The following is a 20,297-nucleotide window of genomic DNA, read 5'->3' as shown; positions in this document are numbered from 1 at the left end:
GTATACAAATGGCTTCCTCGTGGAAACCGACTATTTGTGTGTGCAGTGTTGATAGATGATGAGAGAGATGCAGTCTTCAAAGAATTTGCATCTAGAGTGCTGTGATGCATTCCATCCCTCATGCTAAAGATGCGTGTGAATAATATTTCATTTCGCTTATTTTCTTTTCTCCAAAGAAGTCACTTAATGTGCAGGTGATGCCACCGTTTGCCATGCAGACTGTGAAATGACTGCAAATGAGATTTTCTTGATTAGTAATTTAAGGTTTTCACAGGAGCAAATGGGCAGTAATTGCAGGCTGTGTGGCAGATTTCTCCGGATTAAATGATCTCTGTTCCTCCCTGAAACAGTATGGAAACTGCAGTCTTCCTTTCAGTCCTGCCGGCATCAACCGCAGTTACAGTACAAGGCCTAATCAGATAAAGACATATTTATCGCCCTTTCTGGATTGCGGGATTCTTCCGATGGGAGTCGGAGTAATCCTGGCTGCAGTCTCTCTGAAGAGTTTATTAATATTCTGACTAATTCCCCCCAGTGTCTCCTTATCCCCCAGCCCTGCTGGCACCGTCTCTTTGAATTGACCCAAACTCTACATAACAAATGATGGCTCGGAATGAATGTCCCCTTCATGTGTGCTGCCGTAATGTGCTGATGAAAAATGAAGTGCCCTATTCAGCCTGATTATACATTAGTAAAGAGAAATCACAGTGGAGAGAGAGGAAGTTTAACAGCTGGGCACAGTGATGGATAAAGCTGTGTTACCTTTTTTTTACTGGTTTTTTTTTTTTACTGGTTTTTTTTTTTGTATTCATTATATTGATATAGACAAGAAACGTGCAACAATATTTATTTAGCTTAATTAATTATAAATGCTGTGGTATTTTATGTTAGACGACAAGAATAACAGGTGTGTAAAGGTGTTCATCCAAGACGCGTAAACAGCAAGGTCCAGTAAGTGTTTTTGGAGGCACATGCTGTTGCTGTGGGCTGTTGATTGTAACACTATATCTGTTTTTTTCTCTGTCCTTCTCTCATTTCTTCTAGTGAAGTGCACCATTCTGAATTATCAGAGCCCTACCACTGGTCTGTTCCCAGTGAAGACCTCTTCCACCTGTAAGGAGGCTAAAGTCAGAGACTCCCTGTACTGCGCTGCCAGTATCTGGGCACTGGCATTGGCATACAGGTAGTTCTGAGTAGTACTGTATGTGCAATTACCTTTCTATAAATTGACATATTATTGACTTTTCTAGTGGTCCCATTTACCAGCATGGTATCCTCATCAATCATGAATCAAAATCTGTTAATCCGTTATCAATATAAGCAAGATAATAATCAATATGACCCAGTGCTGCATATATCTAAGTGCTAAATGCTGAATATAAGAAGTTGTTTGTGTTAAAAAAAAAACAAGCCAAGAGATAAGTGTAAGGTAAGTGTGATGTGGTATGCAAAAGGCTGAACAAGCTATTTTACAACATCTTAAAGCATATCTGTTAGTGAGCTGTTTTAGTGAGCGAGAGGAATCTGTCTTGTCAGATGGGTTGTATTATGCACAAAACCATGTGAACGTTTATTCATACTGGTTGTTGAGTCACTCTTGGTGTGAACGCAGATCTTATGTCTATGATTTGGCCCAAATAAGCAGTATTGTGGTTTGACTTGGTAGAATAGGCCTCTTTAAATGAAACAGTGAAAATTAATGTGTCATTATCATAGGGAAAAAATGAAATATGCTGCTTACACGCACTACCGTTCAAAAGTTTATGGTATGTGTTTTTTTTTTTTTAAAGGGGTCCTATTATGCTCTTTTACAAAGTCAAACGAGTCGTTCGTTGTAGTTTTTGAAAAGTGATTTCTGTTCAATAAAATATCTCCTTTTGAAGTGGACTTTGAACTTTGTAACTTTGCAGATCTTTTATATGCTCAAACAGCAACATTACAGACTAACTAAAGTTGAAAAAGTAAAAAAGCATAATAGGACCCCTTTAAGAAATTAATACTGATCAAAAGTGGAAGTAAAGACATTTATGTTACAAAATTTTTCATTTCTAATAAATGCCGTTTTTTGGACTTTCTATTCATCGGAGAAAAATGTATCACCTGAAATATTAAGCAGCACAACTGTTTTCAACATTGATAATAATAAGACATGTTTCTTAAACACCAAATCAGCATATCAGAATGATTTCTGAAGAAACGTGTGATGCTGAAGCCTGGTGTAATGATGATGAAAATTCAGCTTTGCTATCACTGGAATAAATTACTTTTTAAAATATATTTAAATAGAAAACAGTTATTTTAAATTGTAATAATATTTTATAATTTTACTGTATTTTTGATAAAATAAAAGCATTTTTGGCGAGCATACTGTAAGAGACTTTTTTCAAAAAAATCTTTTGAAGTAGAGTGTAAGTATTCACTCTTCACATTTGATACATTTCTATCAGTGGCAGCTTTAATCACATTGTGGTAACTCTTTACCCACTGATCAGGTGCAGTTTGGCACATTGATCCAGATACATTTGTTCCAGTGCTCAAATAAGTGGACTGCTGCTTTTACACTGCAGTTTCCAAAGCTCAGTTAAGACAAAATTAGACTGAACTTAATATCCAGGGATGTGCTGAATACCGGATAGCTTAAAGGTTATATGTTCAAACTCTGCAAGGGGGAATTGACGAACTCTCACCTTTATGCTCTTAAACAAGGTGTTGGAGCTAAACCCCAGGTTCCTCTTGGGGGATTGTTCAAAGTCACTTTGAGTCCAAGATGTTATGACCAAAGACCGCCCTGCTCGCTCTTTAACTGGGCTGTTGTACAACATTTATCTTGTTCTTCAACTACTTCAGTGATTTGGCTTTGTGTTCTGAATCATTTTACATCCTAAAAATGAACTTTCTTCCAAGAGGTTCACTTGGAGTATTTCCTTGTGTTTTGCACCGTCTTACCTTCTTTCATCTGAAGGCAGATTTCCTTCCAAAAATAAGAATAAGATCTGTCATCATTTATTCAGCCTCTTGTCACTTCAAACCTCTGTGTCTTCTGTTGAACAAAAAAAAAAGATACTTTGAAAAAAGCGTTGTGTGACAAGGACAAAAAAGCGTAGTAGAAACACAGTAAAAGTCCTTGTTGTTCAGGCAGGAGGTTTTGATGCATGACCTTTTCTAGGCGGTGTCTGATTGGTTTGGTATTGCTTTCACTTCGTAATAATAAGACTGGGACAACCAAACACTTGAATATTGTCTGAGAATGCCTGTTTAAATTCCAATTCAATCCTGAATTGATTTGAGGTAGCAAACAGGATGCAGAATTGCAATTCTGTCCAAGTATGTTTATGTCATTTTTAACTAGAAAAGCAAAGTTTGAATGTTTTAGAGAAAAACATTGAAATATGTAGATTTATAGGCCCTTAGTATTTTCACTATTTATATTTAGGTGTATATTTTCACTACATTTTGTAATATTTCCAATATTCAGTAAAATGGGAATAAGTTATAGATATTTTAAAGTGACCCTATTGTGCCATTTCGTTTTTGCTTTCCATGCAGTGTGTAATATGCATGCTATAGCTGTGTGTGAACGTAAACAAGCTGTAAAGCCGAAAGTGCACGATAAATAAAGATATTGTCTCCCAAAAGAAAGAATCGACTCTGAACAGCCTAAACGAGTCGCCAGTAATTCGAATTCCACTTCCATGATGGTTACACGTCATGGGGTAACACATTTGCGTAATGTTTGCCTATGTTATATGTAGGCCAGGTGCGCCATGAACAACTTGACCCGCCCTCAAACACTGTAGCTTGTTCATGTGGTTAACATCATGTCGAGAAGATGCTGTGTCCTACACTGTGAAAGTAAATTAGTTTTATTTTCACTTCTGAAAGATGAGGCTGCAAAGAATCAGTAGCTAAAATTTATTTTTTCCACTGCACCACAGCAGTACAACCCCAATCTATTTTTGTGTTCCCGTAATTTTACTGACAACTGCTCCTCTAATCTCATGGAGTTCAAAGCGTGATTCACAACATGCTTGTTCTTGAAAGATGGCTTAGTACCCAGTTTATTCGGACCAGTTGGCTCCACTGAATCACAACCTGTAAGGATGATAAATAATCGATGTTTATCAGGGCTGTACGTTAACTTTTTTTGCACATAGCACTGGTGCTACAGAGGTTGAAAGTTTTGTAGCACAGGGCAAAAAGTTGTAGCACAAGTATAAAACGTCTGTTATCATGTCTGAAAACAAACATAAGTAATGGAGTTCATCACTTAAACAGGCACTGATGTTCCATACAGAGCACAAAAATACAAACCATCACAAAAAATGTTTTTAGACAAAGTTTTCTTAATTTGCTAAAAATGGAAGACTGGAGAACACCTCTTGCACCTTAACAAAATATAAAATAAAAAAGAATGGCAGACATTTAGGCCAAAGTGAGCAAAGATAAAAATCTTTGTCATTATTTTATTTTTGTTAATAGAAAATAAGAACAAAGATATACATTACAAATACATATACAAATAAAACAAACAGTGCTTCAGGTACAGTATTTAGCAGTAACATTCAAGAAATGTAATGAACAAATATTAAAATAAAACACTATATACACTATATATATCAATTATACTATTTTTAAAGCAACTGACTTCTTGCGTGCTACAGTGGTAAATTTATTCATCGCACAGACCAGTTTTTTCGTAGCACGTGCGACATATATGTTGCACTGTACAGTCCTGTTTATATTCTCAATCGAGCGTTCAAAATATGGAACTATGGCAATAGGCGTATTGTTTCAGACACGCGCTGTACGCGGTAGATCAATCACAACAGACTGGGCCATCTGACCAATCAGAGCAGAGTAGGCTCAGGGAAAGGAGGGGTTTAGAGAGACTGAATCTTTAAACTGCTTCGAACGAATCATTTCAGAATCGCTGGAAAATGAGGTGATGTTAAATGCATATTTTGAGAAAACGTTTATTTATTTTTTTTACCTTGCATGCATGTAAACCTATTGTAGGAGACTCCCAAAACAATATTAGGAACCTTAAAAATGGCATAATGGGGACACATATGATATATCTATACCATGCACAAACACACACACACACACACACACCTCCCCTCTTTCTAAAGCAGGTCACCAGCACTCTGTTGGCCCGTGTCAAGGTTACAAGATTTATTGGAGGGCACCCAAGAAAGAGACTTTCCATTGAACTCCTAAGACAAAGTGTTTTTTTTCCCCTTCTCACTCCTCCTGGTGATGGTTGTTCCTCTAGAGGACGAATGCAAGGATAAAAATAGAGAGCAGGCGTATATCAGAGACAGGCATAGTCATCAGTCTTCACCTCTGCATATTAGCATTGTCAGAGGAGTTTAATTAAGATGATTTCAATCTGACAGCTAGGCCTGAACCCATTACTTACTCTCTATTTGTCTCTGTAAGAATGTATGTGGGTGGTGTGTGCACATGCATGCTCTCTAAAGGTCTGTCTCATTTACATGTCCGCTTTTTTATGACTGTGATAGTTTCAACACTTGCCTTAGTAAATGGAAATGACATGCTGCAGATACTTTGCTATTTAAAATATGTATTTTCAAAATAATAAAGTGTTTTCCAGGAACTCATGCAGAATGTTTGTTGTACAGGCGCATTGATGATGACATGGGCCGCACTCATGAACTGGAGCACTCTGCCATCAAGTGCATGCGGGGGATTATGTACTGCTACATGCGGCAGTCTGATAAGGTGGGTCACAGCTTCACACCATAGGACAGAACGCAGCAGTACTGCATGCATCAATTTTGCCTTTTGAAAACTCAAGCAACCTGCTGAAGATCACTCTGTTCACCCTTAATGAGCGGTTTCAGACTGCAAAACAACCTTACAGTTCTCTTGATCATGTTTGGTACTTTTCTTGTAAGGTTAAGATTACGCTTATGCAGCAGCTTGCAGGTCAAATGCCCTTGTGCAGAGTTGGCACAAGTTTGGCAAGATCACATGACCTGCATTTAGCACTTCATTACAAATATCTTTGTGTTTCAAAGATGAACAAAATTCTTATGGGTTTGGAATGACACAGGGGTGAGTAATTGATGATAGAATGTTTATTTTTGGATGAACTATGCTTTTAAGTTTTCTTTACAAGTTGGAAATCAAATAGCTGATCTTCTGTCCATCCCTCAGCTCTCACACTGGATTGTGTCAGCTATGTCTGTGACACACCGCAGTAAAGAGTTGGTTTTGACTGCAGATGTGTGAACTCACTCTACAAACTGGATGGTGCTTGGGCATTATTTAAAGGGTTGTCTGTGGGGTTGCATTTGAGTGGCTGCCAGTTGAGCTTTTGTGTGGTTTTAACAGTTGGATATTGCTGCAATCAGGGTTTTGACAACGTTCGCATGGCGAGCTGCCTGTAGTGGCTGTGGTCATTTGCTTAGTTGTTGGGCTTCCTGTTTTGGCCCAGCTGGTAAATTTTATCACCAACTGAAAGGAACTGTTAAGTAATGCAAGGGAGTGTTTCTAGTCTTTCATGCATGGGCACAGGATGCCCATTAAATAATACCCATATTGTTATTGTTTTATATGAGAAATAGATATAAATTGTGTAACTTGTAGTATAAAGTTTGTTGCTCATTCACAAACTGCACGGTGCAATAAAGAGCAACTTTATTGTTTACACATGGACAGTGATAAAGCTGACACAGCAGTGTGTATCGTAGGTAAATTTCAACCCATCCAGTACTAGTTTTGTTTTCTGTCTTAAAGTATGCTGTTACGGTGTGGGAAACTTGTTGAATGAATCAAACAGAGTTGCAAACAATTTTAGACCTTTTTGCAAACCCATCTGACGAATTAGATCAGTAGTGATTGATTCATTTGCTTATACTGATTCTAAATGGCAAATTTCAGCTCATGAAAAATGGGGGCAAAAACAAAAGTGTTGCGTTTATAATTTTGTTCAGTGTACATGACATGATTGCTGAAATATTATCGGGGGAAATGATTCTCAGGCCCATATAAGGTAATCTAAATGTATCATTAATATTTTACTGGGGAAAAGCAGTATGTCACTATAAATAAATATAATAAATAATAATAATAATTCATCAAAAATGTAGTCATGGTTTCCATAAAAAATATTATAATATTTTTTAAAATAAATTAATCAAATAGAAAAAGTTATTTTGACAATTTGACCTAAAAGAAATGCCTTTAATATGCAGATCATTGCAGTTTTTCACTGTTAATGAATTGGATGTGTCGTGGAAATTCACAATTCAAATCTGACTTCATCACAGACAATTCAAACAACTACCAGTTGTTAATATAATAACTACAGTATCTCGAGCTAATTCCCTGAATTCCCCGAATACTTACAATACAATACAATACTTGCCTGAAGTATGGTGACGGCGTTCCGTCAAGAAGCTACTATCACTACCTCAATCACACATGAGCACGCAGGTCTTTAGCATCTATTCACTCTCACTGTACTTCTCAGGTGTACGCTGGTCCGACACAGGATCTTTTATACTAACCCCGAGTATTACAGCCTCAGCCCGAGGACGGCTCTATAGTCTTCCAACACTATCGCTGTCTTTGCGGTGGTCTTTTGAGCATAGAATCTTTAGTACTTCTGTTCCTCAGCTGCGCAGAATATACCAGACACGACTCCCAAGTTGCTCTTTGCAGGAATAAAAATTTTATTCACGGCCGGGAGGCCACTGGTCACAACAACCAAGAGAGACTGCCTGAACAGAAAGAAACATGTACATTTATACCTTGTAGTTGAGTAAAAATCAGTGTCACTCAAGTCTTCTTCACTGTAATTGGTTATACTGATCTGGTCATTGGTTTGTCATATGACTGTTGTTCTACTGTTTTAAGCACTTTTTGGGTAAGTGTAGATTATTTAATCATAGATACATGGTCTTTGATCTGAGCATCCTTAGTCTGCACTTTTCTGAACATTCTATATTGAACATACCCTTTTGACTACTCCTAGGCTATTACATAAAATATTTCCATCACCGATGCATTTGAAGTTACATTTCTGGTGCTGATGTACTGTTGGTTGGGAGGCTGTCTTTAACAGTGTAGGTGTAGTCTTATTTCACATGCAAAAAGAGCTCATTTTAATGCTTTTTTTTTTTTACAGTTGGCCATTGCTCTAAAACAACTGTTCTCACCCAGCATAGACCTGAGCAATTATTACGCCTCTATTGTGCCTTTGAAATTGTTACATTTAATTTATTCCTGACCCCCAAGACCTGATTTGCAAGAAAGCTTTTCTGTGTCTTAATTATAATGCCTCGTTTATGCAGTTAATTACACAGTGCCGTGCTCATTAACATCTGTCTATAGCATTCACAAAGCACATTGGGTTTTTAATAAACTCGCAATGCGTTGCAACTGTTCATATCATCGGTTCCCCGGGTAAATTCAACAGACGTGTTTACTGTGGCACGCTGCTGATAACACACTGTGAAAAATAAGTCACAAACAGATGAAAAGCAGCAGAAAAGCATGAATGCTTGAATTATAGTTAAGTCACGCATGTGTTTGTTTTGCAGCGTTAAACTGGTCTTTATGCGCTCACAAATACATGCAGAAGAAGACTTCTCTCACCAAGCACAAGCAGCCACCTTTGATGAGTTTAAAAAAGGTCAATCCAAAGTCACACATAATAAATCACTTTGGCTCTATTTTGCCAAGTAGTGTGTCATAAAATAATAGATGTTCCTTCAGCAACTGAAGGTTACTCACTGCCCTGTTGTGCTTTCAGCTTTTATTGGTTTAATTTGACAGGCGACTAACAGATGTTTCAAATGTCATCCTTTGTCTCACAGGTGTCTTTATCGTTCTTTTTTTTGCCTTTATCTATATTTGTTTTACTGAGACATGGATTTGGACCCAGGGGTAAGTGTTTTTTATTTTGCGGAAACTTACAGCTGTGTAACTGGTGTGAAAAAAAATCATTGTGTATCTGGGACCAGAAGAATGCCTCTCATGACCTGACGAGAGAGGGGAAGGGAAAAATAAAAAATGGGCCACTTATTTATAACACTTAAAGTATGCTGTAGGGGCCCGTGTGCATGCGGTCAGTGGGAAAGGTCGGCCCAATTTTCAGCTGTATTGACGGGTGAAGGGTCCCTTCCATAACTGTAGGGTTATAATATGTAAATGACTGCCAGAGATGGCTTTATTCATGTGGTGCATCTTAAGAATCTGTGGTTTGTTGTTTTGTTTTTTTTTGTGTCAAGGACAAAATAGTCAAGGAATGTTGTTTGTTATATTGTACACACTGACATTTTGAGCTAGGGCAGAGAATCCCACTGATTCTGTTAATGCATGTGTGGAAGATTCGAGAAATCCTTGGAGCTGTGTGGGATTTATGGGAAACAGTCTATGGGATATTAAATGTGTGTGTTTTGTGTACATCTTATTTGTTATCATTGAATTATAAATTACATATCCAGTACACAAAAAATTACATTCAAATGATTAAAAAATAGATAATATTGGGGGGGAAATGCCCAACGTCCATAGTTATTAGATTAAAATAAACTAGTTCAAAGTCAAAATAGACTAGCATTATCTGTATATATTGATTAAGCAACCAATATTTGGCTGTCACTAACATGTAGTGCAACTGCAGTGACGTCTTTTTATTTATTTATTTATTCATTCGTTCATTTTTTGACACTTGTAGAAATAATCAGTCAATGTAATAATTCAAAATGTTCTTTTGAACATCTAAAACAATTTTTATTTGTTATTTTGCAGTGTATGCTTTATTTTTGTGCCGCATTAAATAATCATGCTTATATATATTTTGTGACCTCATTCTCGACATCTGGGGGGAAAAAATCCCTGCGGCAGTCACGTCTGTCTGCTGGGTAGGTGATTGGTTTTCTGTCGTGAGTCAGTGCAGAAGCCTTACCTATCGTCTGCATAATCTTATTTACTTGAGTTTACGACTAGCATCTGTTCAGTCTACCATTTATTTATCATCTTCATCTCTTTCTGTTTGATCACCTTTTAATTTCATCTGGTATGGTATGTCGTCAAGTCAATAACAATCTAGTGTTTAATAAGCAAATGTTAGAGCAAATAAATATCAATATCTGCAGCATTTCTCATGATTGGTCTGGGCATCTTTCACAGGAGAGAAATATGACTTCCAATGAATTTAAAATTAATTTCTCGTCATAAGAAATGTGAATATACTGTTTTTAAAAAACTGTATGCTAGAGTTAGTCACAGTTAGACCTTCACTGCATGCAGCTATGAACTTCACATCATCTTCTGCCTGATCAGAGAAGCATCCAATGACCTTAACTAAATGACTTTATAATAGAGTGAATGCAGAAAAACATGCTGTTTATTTGTCTCTAATACCTACTGTAAATCTGTTTTTCCCCCTGTTATACTAAATAGAAAAGCCAGAACATAAAAATGTTTCTTGTCAGTTGTTATTAAATGTTATCTCAAAAAAAAAAAATCTACTTAAACAGTAAACTTTATTATCCTGTCATTATTGTTTCTACACCCATCCAAACAAATACGACGTCACTGATTATGAAGTCCACATGCAAATTGTCATGCCCTCAAATTTTTGGAGTCTGTCACAAATATTCCTTCTGAGGTTTAATACCCAACATTTATTCACTTCACTAGCGCATCTTCCCAAATTCTCCTTATCGCATCTCTGAAATCAACTTGTGTGCAAATATATTGCCGGAAGTACAGCATTTTAAAATGTTTTTGCTGTTAAAGTATCATTGATGGCAGAGAGTGCATTATGTGTCCAGCAAAGCCTTAAAAACTCTAAAGCTTGAGTTATGTAGATACTCATCCTGATTGAGCAGGTCTGTGATCCGACAGCTTCCTAGCATCTATTTCAAGCCAAGCAGACATCTGGGAGCACTACATCTTTCTTGTGGAGAGATTCACGCATTCAGAGTTGCTCCCAAACACCCACGTCTATCAGGCTAAAGTTAGCATTTTCCAAGATCTCCTACTGCACCTTTAACTGTAATTTGCAGTTAAAAAGCTAATGTACATTTACTGATATAATGCAATATTACAGAGCAGTACTTTAAATGAGATAAAATCGTGTTCAGGCGCACAACTGAACCATGACCTCCAGGAATATCAATACACTTCTTTTTTTCCTTCACTCACTTACCTTAGTAAGCATTTGATAAATTATGAAACGGCCAATACCTTGGTTATATCTTGCATTTTTCATGGACTCTACCCTTCTCCCTCCGACTTTTCTCTCTCACTCTAATATTCTCACAGGTGGAAAAGTTTAAGCAGGACCCGAGTCCGTCCACGTGCCTCCACTCAGTATTTAACGTGCAGACTGGAGATGAGATTTACTCATATGTAGAGTACAGCCATCTACAGGTGCTTCCCACACTGCATTCACACACTATATCCATATAAACTGCCCAAAAGTTGTTTTTTTTATCAACAATTGATATGTATGACACCTGTCATTCCCAATTCTGTATTAAAAAAGTCTTTATATACTGTAAGTGTCCTCTCTAACAGTATTGAGAGTTTTGGAATGAGCGCTTGTGTCGTCCTCCTTTCAGTATTTTTTTATTTTTATTATCTTGTCTCATTTTTTTTTTAGCACTGCTTGTTTATTGCATATAGGCTGCTGCTGTAATATCTGCTGACTGTACCAGTGGTCAACAGCCCGCAAAATTAATGCAACGCTTTGAATTAAACTATTAAAATAACATTTTATCAAGTAATAGACAAGTAATGAAAACTTCAGAGTTTCAAAATTGCAGTTTCTCCTTTTACTCACCATTACCTTTTACATTAGTGTGATAATATAAAATTATATTATTATAAAACTGCAGTAACTATAACCATTTCTTTCCTTTTTTTTTTCAAACAGATTGACGCCGTGTCTCTCTTTTTATTGTACCTGGTTGAAATGATTTGTTCTGGCCTACAAATAATCTACAATACAGATGAGGTATGTATGCATGTGGTACCTTTACCAGTCCAATTCTTGTCACTTCGATTCAGTTCAGTTTATTTGCATAGCACTTTCCGCAGTACATATTGTTACAAAGCAGATTTACAAATATACATGCCTTAAGGTGCGGTCACATTTATAGTCGTTCAGCAAATTAAGACTAGTCATTTCAGTAGGAATCCATGGGCTCTAGAAATGTAAGGGCAAAAGTTTTCTCTGCACTGATCCAACAGAAAGGTGTTCAATAAGCAATGGACCTTTTTGTTTATGAAATTTTGCTAATGTTACTGCACTTTTACACTTTTTCAAGTCAAGCTAAATATTTAACTCTCTAGAGGTTTAGAAAGGTATCGTCATCTGTACAATGGTACTGTACAGTGTATTAAGAATTATACAGTAGATGAGAATGAAAGGATTGGGGAGTATTTCACCTCAATGGGACAGCCAGTTTCTGCCATGATGACTGCAGTGGATTAGGTAGTGAAATGTTTTACACCCAAAACCTTGTCCCTAGCCACTGGATTCTGCCTGAGGACTTGCTCTTAGGGCATTCTGGCCATGGCTACATTGAGCAATTTAGCTGTAAGAAACATTACTGCAGAAATAAAGTTAAGCTGAGTTGAAATGGTTGAGGGCAAAGAGCATAAATGCCAATTCCTGCATTTTATCAAGCTGAGAGATCACTTATGCAATTGCTCAAGAACTCTATTTGGAAAATACTGTAGCACAAATATGAAACTGTCGTTAAAAAGGCCTCTTCAAATCCTGCCAGCACTCACCCCCGACCCCTGGACTCACACACCAGAGGAGATACTGAGATGTGTTAGTGGTTTCTGTAATAGTTGTGTAATCTTTCTCTTTTCTTTGGGCTGCACAGACTTCATTAATAGCGTCTTTTATTCCTGCTGTTCGCGCCTAGGGGCATTTATTTAACACTCTGCTGATAAACCACTGTCTGTTGAATAAACGCAACTTTTATTAATTTAGCCATATTGTCCTTTTCTTGGAAATTGTTACTCTGAAATGTTGTGTTTTTAAGCAATTACTGTGTACAACTATATCTTGTATATGACAGGCAGAATTACCTTTCTAGCTGAGCTTTCCTCCCAAACCTTAACAAATTTTCACAGTAGCTTTTATTTTGCTATTTGCAAAAGAGTTGCTAATTGACGTCTCTAAACAGTGCCTACTCGGGTGTGTAATGCAATTAAAAAAAACACAGTTGTGAAATCAGCATCCCATTACATTCCATTATTAATGAACAGCAGAAAAAATTGGGGAGAAATTGTTAGTTTCATATTTTTCCTACTCATCATTGGCAGTGCATTTTTTTCTTATAGAATGTAAGCTTTGCTTTGTCAGTGTGCCCTGGTTCTGGTTTGGCTTGGATTTGGATTGAGTGGTTGTAGGGGAATTCATGAGCTACTAGCCCACCATCGTAGCTAGTTAGTCCCTGATTACTTCAGGGGGGTTGTCCATCTGATAAATGAAGGATAGTGGATCCAACCTTCATACCTTATCTGCATACTTGTGTGTCATCCAGTCTGAAAGGTTTATGACACTTTTCAATAAATGGGGTTTTGTTTTGCTTTCCAACTCACCAGAATTTGGGATAGAGTCTAAATACAGATAAACCCTAATTTGTGTGATTTTAAAAGATAAACATACTGATGAAATCCTTGTTGAAAGGTTTTAGTAAAATACAAATACACCAGGATGGGCAACTGCTGATTCAGGCTGAATTAAGATGTTAAATGGGAACTTGCTAATTTGGGACCACATGTTGGTATGTAGTTCTTGATAAAATTGCAATACAATACAATACAATGAAAACTAAAAATATGTGCAAAAAGTGAGAAAATGTCATATTTACTTGTCTTGCCACTATTCTGTAAGAATATTTAACGTTTAAGTCACCTTTATTTATATAGCGCTTTATACAATACAGCTTTACAAAGCAGCTTTACAGTGATAAACAAGAAAATAGTGATTCAATGATGCAAACAAAATTAAATTAGGCTGTAAAACAACTCTTAAAAGACAACAGCAAACAGTCATTATTCAGTTAAAATCAGTTAATTGTTGATTCACTTTGGTTCAATAACTGTGTCCATCAATTATATGTCCATCATTTTAGGAATGAGTTTAATTCATCCCTAAAGCAGCTCTGGAGAAAACAGTGATGTCTTCATCCAGCTCAGTTCAGTTCACATCCAGTAGTGTCCGTGCAGTCAAGTCAATAATATTGGCAAATATCAAGTGTCCCCAACTAAGCAAGCCAAAAGGCGACAATGGCAAGGGACAGCAAACTCCATCGGTGACAGAAATGGAGAAAAAAAAAAAAAACTTTGGGAGAAACCAGGCTCAGTCTCCTCGGGCCAGACGAACTAACGTTTGTGGCTTAATTCCATGTCAGAGTTGTGGACAGATATCTTTCAGAATATTTCATGCAGTTCCTTCTGCTTGAAGGAACTTAAATTAATTTGATATGTTTAAACATGGCTAATACTGTCTACTAAAGATCCATTTAGGAGCTGTTTCTGTGTGTCGTCTTCGTTTTGAAGCTCATTTAAAACTTGAGCCATTACTGTAGGTATATTTGGCTTATGAGTGATTAAGAAATGTCATAGTTGAAATCTATTATTAGAAAAACATATAGACGAAGGGCCGCTTCAGTAGTTACTGTACAATTAGTAGCTCAAACACCTTATCCAGCAAACACAAACGACCATGACTGATCCATCTTCATCCTTAGAAAAGTTCCACTCCTGTTCTGCACTTGCTCTCTGCGGTTGAGAGAAGGAAGAAGAGAGAAAATAGTGGCACCCCGGGCCAGCGGTATTCATTAAGATACCATAAAGCTCGTCACATTAATCATTTTAGTCCAGGCCCAAAATAAAATCCCTCTCTCCTCCTTTCTCCCTTTGAATTTTGTCTTTCGCCTACCTTCCTCCGTGCCCCATTTTAACGTGCTTTAGGGGCCCTCAGTTCTCTTCATGTTAAATTAAAAGCGCTGTCAGCCCGGCCTCCCCGGGTGGTTGAACATTTCCTCATTTACGTACCATAAAGTCATCATTCTTTCCCTCATCTTGTTTTTCCTATGGCCTCATTCCGCACTGGGGATGGGAAGTGTTGAGGGGCTTATGATATTACCAATGCCACCCACGGAAGTGATGGATTACTTTAGCTGCTTTATACTGTGGATCATTATTCAAATAAGTTCATGTATAATCAGAATATTAGATGGGTAACACGAAGGAATGCTGATGTATTGACAAATAAAAACACCCATGGCCTAGAAAAGCTTTGAGTGCAGGCCTACTTCTCAAAGCAAACCCACATTTGTTGATGTGTGCTGATGTCTGGATGGCAAGCAAAGGCGATGGAGATCTCGGTGTGACACATTTCTCTGACATGTTTGCAATTGTAGGTATCATTCATCCAGAATCTGGTGTTCTGTGTGGAGAGAGCGTATCGTGTGCCAGACTTTGGCATGTGGGAACGAGGAAGCAAATACAACAATGGTAGCACAGAGCTGCACTCCAGGTAAGTTTCATCATTGTCTTTCTGATCCCTTTCTGGAACTGTGCCATTAAATAAAACTGCTAAATTAAAGTTAAGGGTAGTTAAGGGTGCACAGTAAATCAGTAAAACATTGGTTATTGGACAATATTGCAGTTCTTTCAATTTATCAGTATCTGTCAATATTGGATATTTAACTAAGATTTTTTTTTTTAATGTTGTTTAAAAGAAGCCTATTTTATGTTCCCCAATGCTGCATTTATTTGATACAAAAATACAGTAATATTATGAAATAATAAAAAATAAAAAAAACCTTTTGCTATTTTAATATATGTTACAACGTCATTACTCCAGTCTTCAGTGTCACTTGATTCTTCAGAAATCATTCTAATATGCTGATTTGGTGCTCAAGAAATATTTCCTCTTATTAGTAATGTTGGAAGCAGTAAAGAACAGCATTTTATTTGAATTAGAAATCTGCAACTGTGCAAAAGTCTTTACGGCCACTTTTGATGAATTAAAATGTTAACATTGTACTTAATTCAGTTGCGTCTTTTCATTTTGATTAGCACACAAGGCACAGAGCATTTTTCTTTTCTTTAAACCTGTATTTTTCACTAGGTACCAAGTCAGCATTCTTCATGCTCGAATAAAGCAAACTGCTCGCATTAATGAAACCCAGCACCTAAAACGATATGAAAGTTTCAGTACTCCAGTCTTCAGTGTCACTTGATTCTTCAGAAATCATTCTAATATGCTGATTTGGTGCTCAAGAAATATTTCCTCTTATTAGTAATGTTGGAAGCAGTAAAGAACAGCATTTTATTTGAATTAGAAATCTGCAACTGTGCAAAAGTCTTTACGGCCACTTTTGATGAATTAAAATGTTAACATTGTACTTAATTCAGTTGCGTCTTTTCATTTTGATTAGCACACAAGGCACAGAGCATTTTTCTTTTCTTTAAACCTGTATTTTTCACTAGGTACCAAGTCAGCATTCTTCATGCTCGAATAAAACAAACTGCTCGCATTAATGAAACCCAGATATGAAAGTTTCAGCTCATGTTGAGGAGGTTGTAGATTGGAGCATGTCTATGGTGGCCCTCCAGTAAAGGTGACACTTCATTTCACCTCCTCTGGGTGAGTCCATGAGTGACTGAACTCTAACTGAGAGGACTCACATAGAGAAGCTGCTATCTGCCCATTGCAGAAATGGTTCTTGGTGCTCTGCAGACAGTATGGACTGTGGATTTGCCCAGACAATATGCTTTATAGAAGAGCAAGTCAATAGGCAGGGACTCCCAACACATCGCTTTGCCTCTCTTTCATAACCAGGCTCAATAATGATTCTCTCCATCACTGCTTCCTTATCTTGCCATCACAGCATCCCTACTGAGGGACAATTAGAGTATTGACTTCTGCTCTTTGCACTTTTTAACTGAATTAAAAATATTGTTTAACATTTTTAAGCAGATATTGAAATATTTTATAATGATCGATTTATGATACATCAGACTTTAAATTATCTATTTTAGAGAGCTTTCAAATAGGGGAGAGCAGGTATAATTGCAGCTTGTTATTTATGTTTATCTCACTTATTCAGACAATGTGTAGCATAAGGCTTTGCAATTTTACCTTAAACAACTTAGACAGGTGCAAGTACAGTACAATTAAACTAGAAGTACACAAAGGCTAGTGCTAGTGCAGAAAAGACATTACTGTTACAAAAGATTACTATTTCTAATAAATGCTGTTCTTTTGAACTTTCTATTCATCAAAGAATCCTGAAGAGAAAATATTAAGTAGCACAACTGTTTTCAACATTTATAATAATAAGCAAATTAGTATTATTAGAATGAATTTTGAAGAACCATGTGACACTGAAGACTGAAGTAATGGCTGCTGAAAATTCAGCTTTGCCATCACAGATGTAATATTTATTATATATAAATTGTAATATTTCATAATATTACTGTTTTTACTGTATTTTTCATCAAATAAATGCAGCCTTGCTGAGCCCAAGTCAAGAGACTTCTTTCAGAAACATAAAAAAAAATCATACCATTGTTCTGTGTTTCCCCTCTGTGTTCATGTGGCTCATTTCTCTAAAACATGCACTCAAATTTCCAGTGTTTTTCTATTGGGTTTGTGCAGATAGGAACATGGTATTTTGCTACATTGTTTTAAATCATAAATAAAAACATATATAAAATTTCAAGGAGAAATAACTGTTTAAAATAATATACGATTTGATGTATGATAATCTCTCTAAAACAAAAAAAGGTTAGTAAAACTGCTTTTTGTAATTTTTACAATTAATGAGCATCACATCTATACCGCTCTCCCTTTTATAAGAGCCCATGCGCTACGAATATTATAAATGTAAATATACATTTTTGCAAGCTGAAGCAAATATGTTTCTTTCTAAGTAATTAATGAGTTTGTTCTTCTAACATGATTATTCTGTGTACAGAGTAAAGAGGGTTGTTGTTTTGCTGTGGATGGAGCTCAGAATGAGATGTGTGATAAATGTTTTATATCAGTGTACTCCAGACCAGCACAAAGGAAATAGATGTTGCTTTACTGTTTTCAGAAGCAATGTTGTTTCAAATTTTGAGGAAAGTCACAGAACTCCAGAGGGCTGTAATTCATGACCATTCAAGGGGCCTGTTTAAAAGTTTCTTTTGAAATTCTCTCAGAAACTTTCCAATTAATTAAAATGCGAATAAAGGGTTTTTCATCCAATTACAAAGACCAGACCAACCATCACCAATACAGAGCCAGTTATAGTACCACATTACAGCAGATGGTTCCCCCTCATTTTTGATACATTATCCAGTTTTGTCATTTTTAGCTTTACCTGCTTGAATGTAAAGTATCTTAGTCTGTCAGGATCATTGTCAGATTTTACCAATATATCTGGGGCTGAGCATGTTTGCTTTCTGTCCAGGCAGAAAATCAATAGTGTCTGGACCTCATGTAGCTTGATTGTGATCATAGCTGATGGTTTTGTTGGGAAGGGATGCACGGAGCAGAGCTGGATTCTATACCATGTTCTTTTCAATTTAGAATTATCCCCAATGCCTTTCAGTTTGTTCGTTTTCTGCATTTTTACTATTGATTTTTCTTAACCAATTGCACTTGGGTGCTTTTTTTTTATTGCTCCGCACACCACATTATTAGCTTTGTTTAAATTCAAAGGAGTCACCTAAAACAGAACAGTATTTAACGAGAGCTCAGTTCTCTGTTCGCGAAAAGTGCTCAAATAGCAAGCGCAATATTGATTTTGTCTTAAAAAGGAGATGCTCAGTGTGACTGTGAATCTGATCTGTTGTCTTCTAGCTCGGTGGGACTAGCCAAAGCAGCTCTGGAAGCCATCAATGGATTCAACCTGTTTGGAAATCAGGTACTGCTGCCATCCTTTAGCTAATAATGGGTTTATTCACTCAAAAAATTCACCATAATGTCATATGAAACCTCTATGATTGTCTTTCTTCTTGTTCTTCTTGGAACACAACAGGAGATTGCAGATTGTCTAAACTGATATTTTTCATCAAACCTGTGTAGTGGCTGACAAACGATAATCAAGAACGATAAAACATGATACTAAAGTCCACACAATGGGGGAATTTTCATTTTTGGATGAACCGCCTCTTTAATCACTGAATAATGAATGCTTTTTGAGGAATTGTGTTTAATGTTCATAAAAGATGGATTTTAGTAGTTCAAAACAGCTAAAGGACGCAATGTACCAACAGCTCTTTTCATCTTTGTAATAAATAAATGCATCTGCTTCTGCATGGGGATCTAATTCATTGCATGAATGTGTCCAAGGCAAGAGAGAAACTAAACGAAGTGATCAAGATGATTGGGTTAGATTGTGTTTGAGCTATCCGTTTTGTCAGATTTCCAACTTTGATGGATGGTGAGTACTTCTATCTGATTTTGGTGCTCTTTTCTTATTGGAGCGTTCATTAGTGGGATTAATTTGTTTTGGTGTTAAGGGAAAATCAAGATGGCAGTGGGCCACATCCATTATATTTGGTAATGGACCGGAAAAGTGATGACATCCTCAAAGTGCATTTATTTATTTTAATTTTTATTTTTATTAAAATTATTATATTATATTTTATTTTATTATTTAAAATAATATATATTTTTAATATTCTCTCATTTTTTTTTCATCCATTGAAAGTCTACTCAACCAAAATTTACACGCTTCAAGTACAAAGTACAAAAAGACATCATAAAAGTAGTGATGAATTGAGTCGTTACAGATATGTAAATATATATAGACTTTCAGACTTAGATTTACATTTTTTAGTGGCAAATATTCACGGTTAGCTAAAGTCAGCTCTTATCTCACTGATGATGGCATATTCTGCTGGAGTCTACATATCACTGACACGCCTCCCATTCTCACACTCTTCACAGTCATTTACATTACAATCCCTCTCAGCACGTAAATTGTTGGTTCAGAAGCTCGTATAAGCATTTCGGTTCTTTGTGAGCTTCTTTAGATGAGCTAAATGTGCCACAAAATGGTGCTTGTTGTATAATCGGTCTACGGACACCGAAAAAGCGAAATTGAAAAAGCGCTCTCAGTTTAAATGGAGAGGTGTGAGGGGAATGCAGAGAAAAGAGAGAAGCAATAGTTTTTTTCTGAATGGATTGCCCTTGATAACTAAGAAGATTCCGCTCACTGAGGTTACTTGCAAAATTGCTTTTTAAATTTGTGAGCTGTTTTTATGTAATAAATAAAATTTTATAT

General features: G+C 36.5%; 1 protein-coding gene across 1 annotated transcript in view; it reads left to right on the top strand.

Annotated features, from left to right (window-relative positions):
- Window positions 1–20,297, top strand: part of LOC107723134 (phosphorylase b kinase regulatory subunit beta-like) — a 68,667-nt gene that overhangs the window by 6,558 nt on the left and 41,812 nt on the right. Inside the window, exons 4-9 of the mRNA XM_016531661.1 lie at window positions 1,045–1,183; window positions 5,646–5,745; window positions 11,308–11,415; window positions 11,921–12,001; window positions 15,435–15,550; window positions 18,869–18,932. Coding sequence (XP_016387147.1) covers window positions 1,045–1,183; window positions 5,646–5,745; window positions 11,308–11,415; window positions 11,921–12,001; window positions 15,435–15,550; window positions 18,869–18,932 — 608 coding nt within the window. The remainder of the gene's footprint in view (window positions 1–1,044; window positions 1,184–5,645; window positions 5,746–11,307; window positions 11,416–11,920; window positions 12,002–15,434; window positions 15,551–18,868; window positions 18,933–20,297) is intronic.

The sequence above is a fragment of the Sinocyclocheilus rhinocerous genome, unplaced genomic scaffold, assembly GCF_001515625.1.
Source record: "Sinocyclocheilus rhinocerous isolate Xijiao unplaced genomic scaffold, SAMN03320098_v1.1 scaffold725, whole genome shotgun sequence".
NCBI lineage: Eukaryota > Metazoa > Chordata > Actinopteri > Cypriniformes > Cyprinidae > Sinocyclocheilus > Sinocyclocheilus rhinocerous.
Note: the sequence above shows the minus strand (reverse complement) of the source record. Positions and strands in the feature narration are given on the sequence as shown.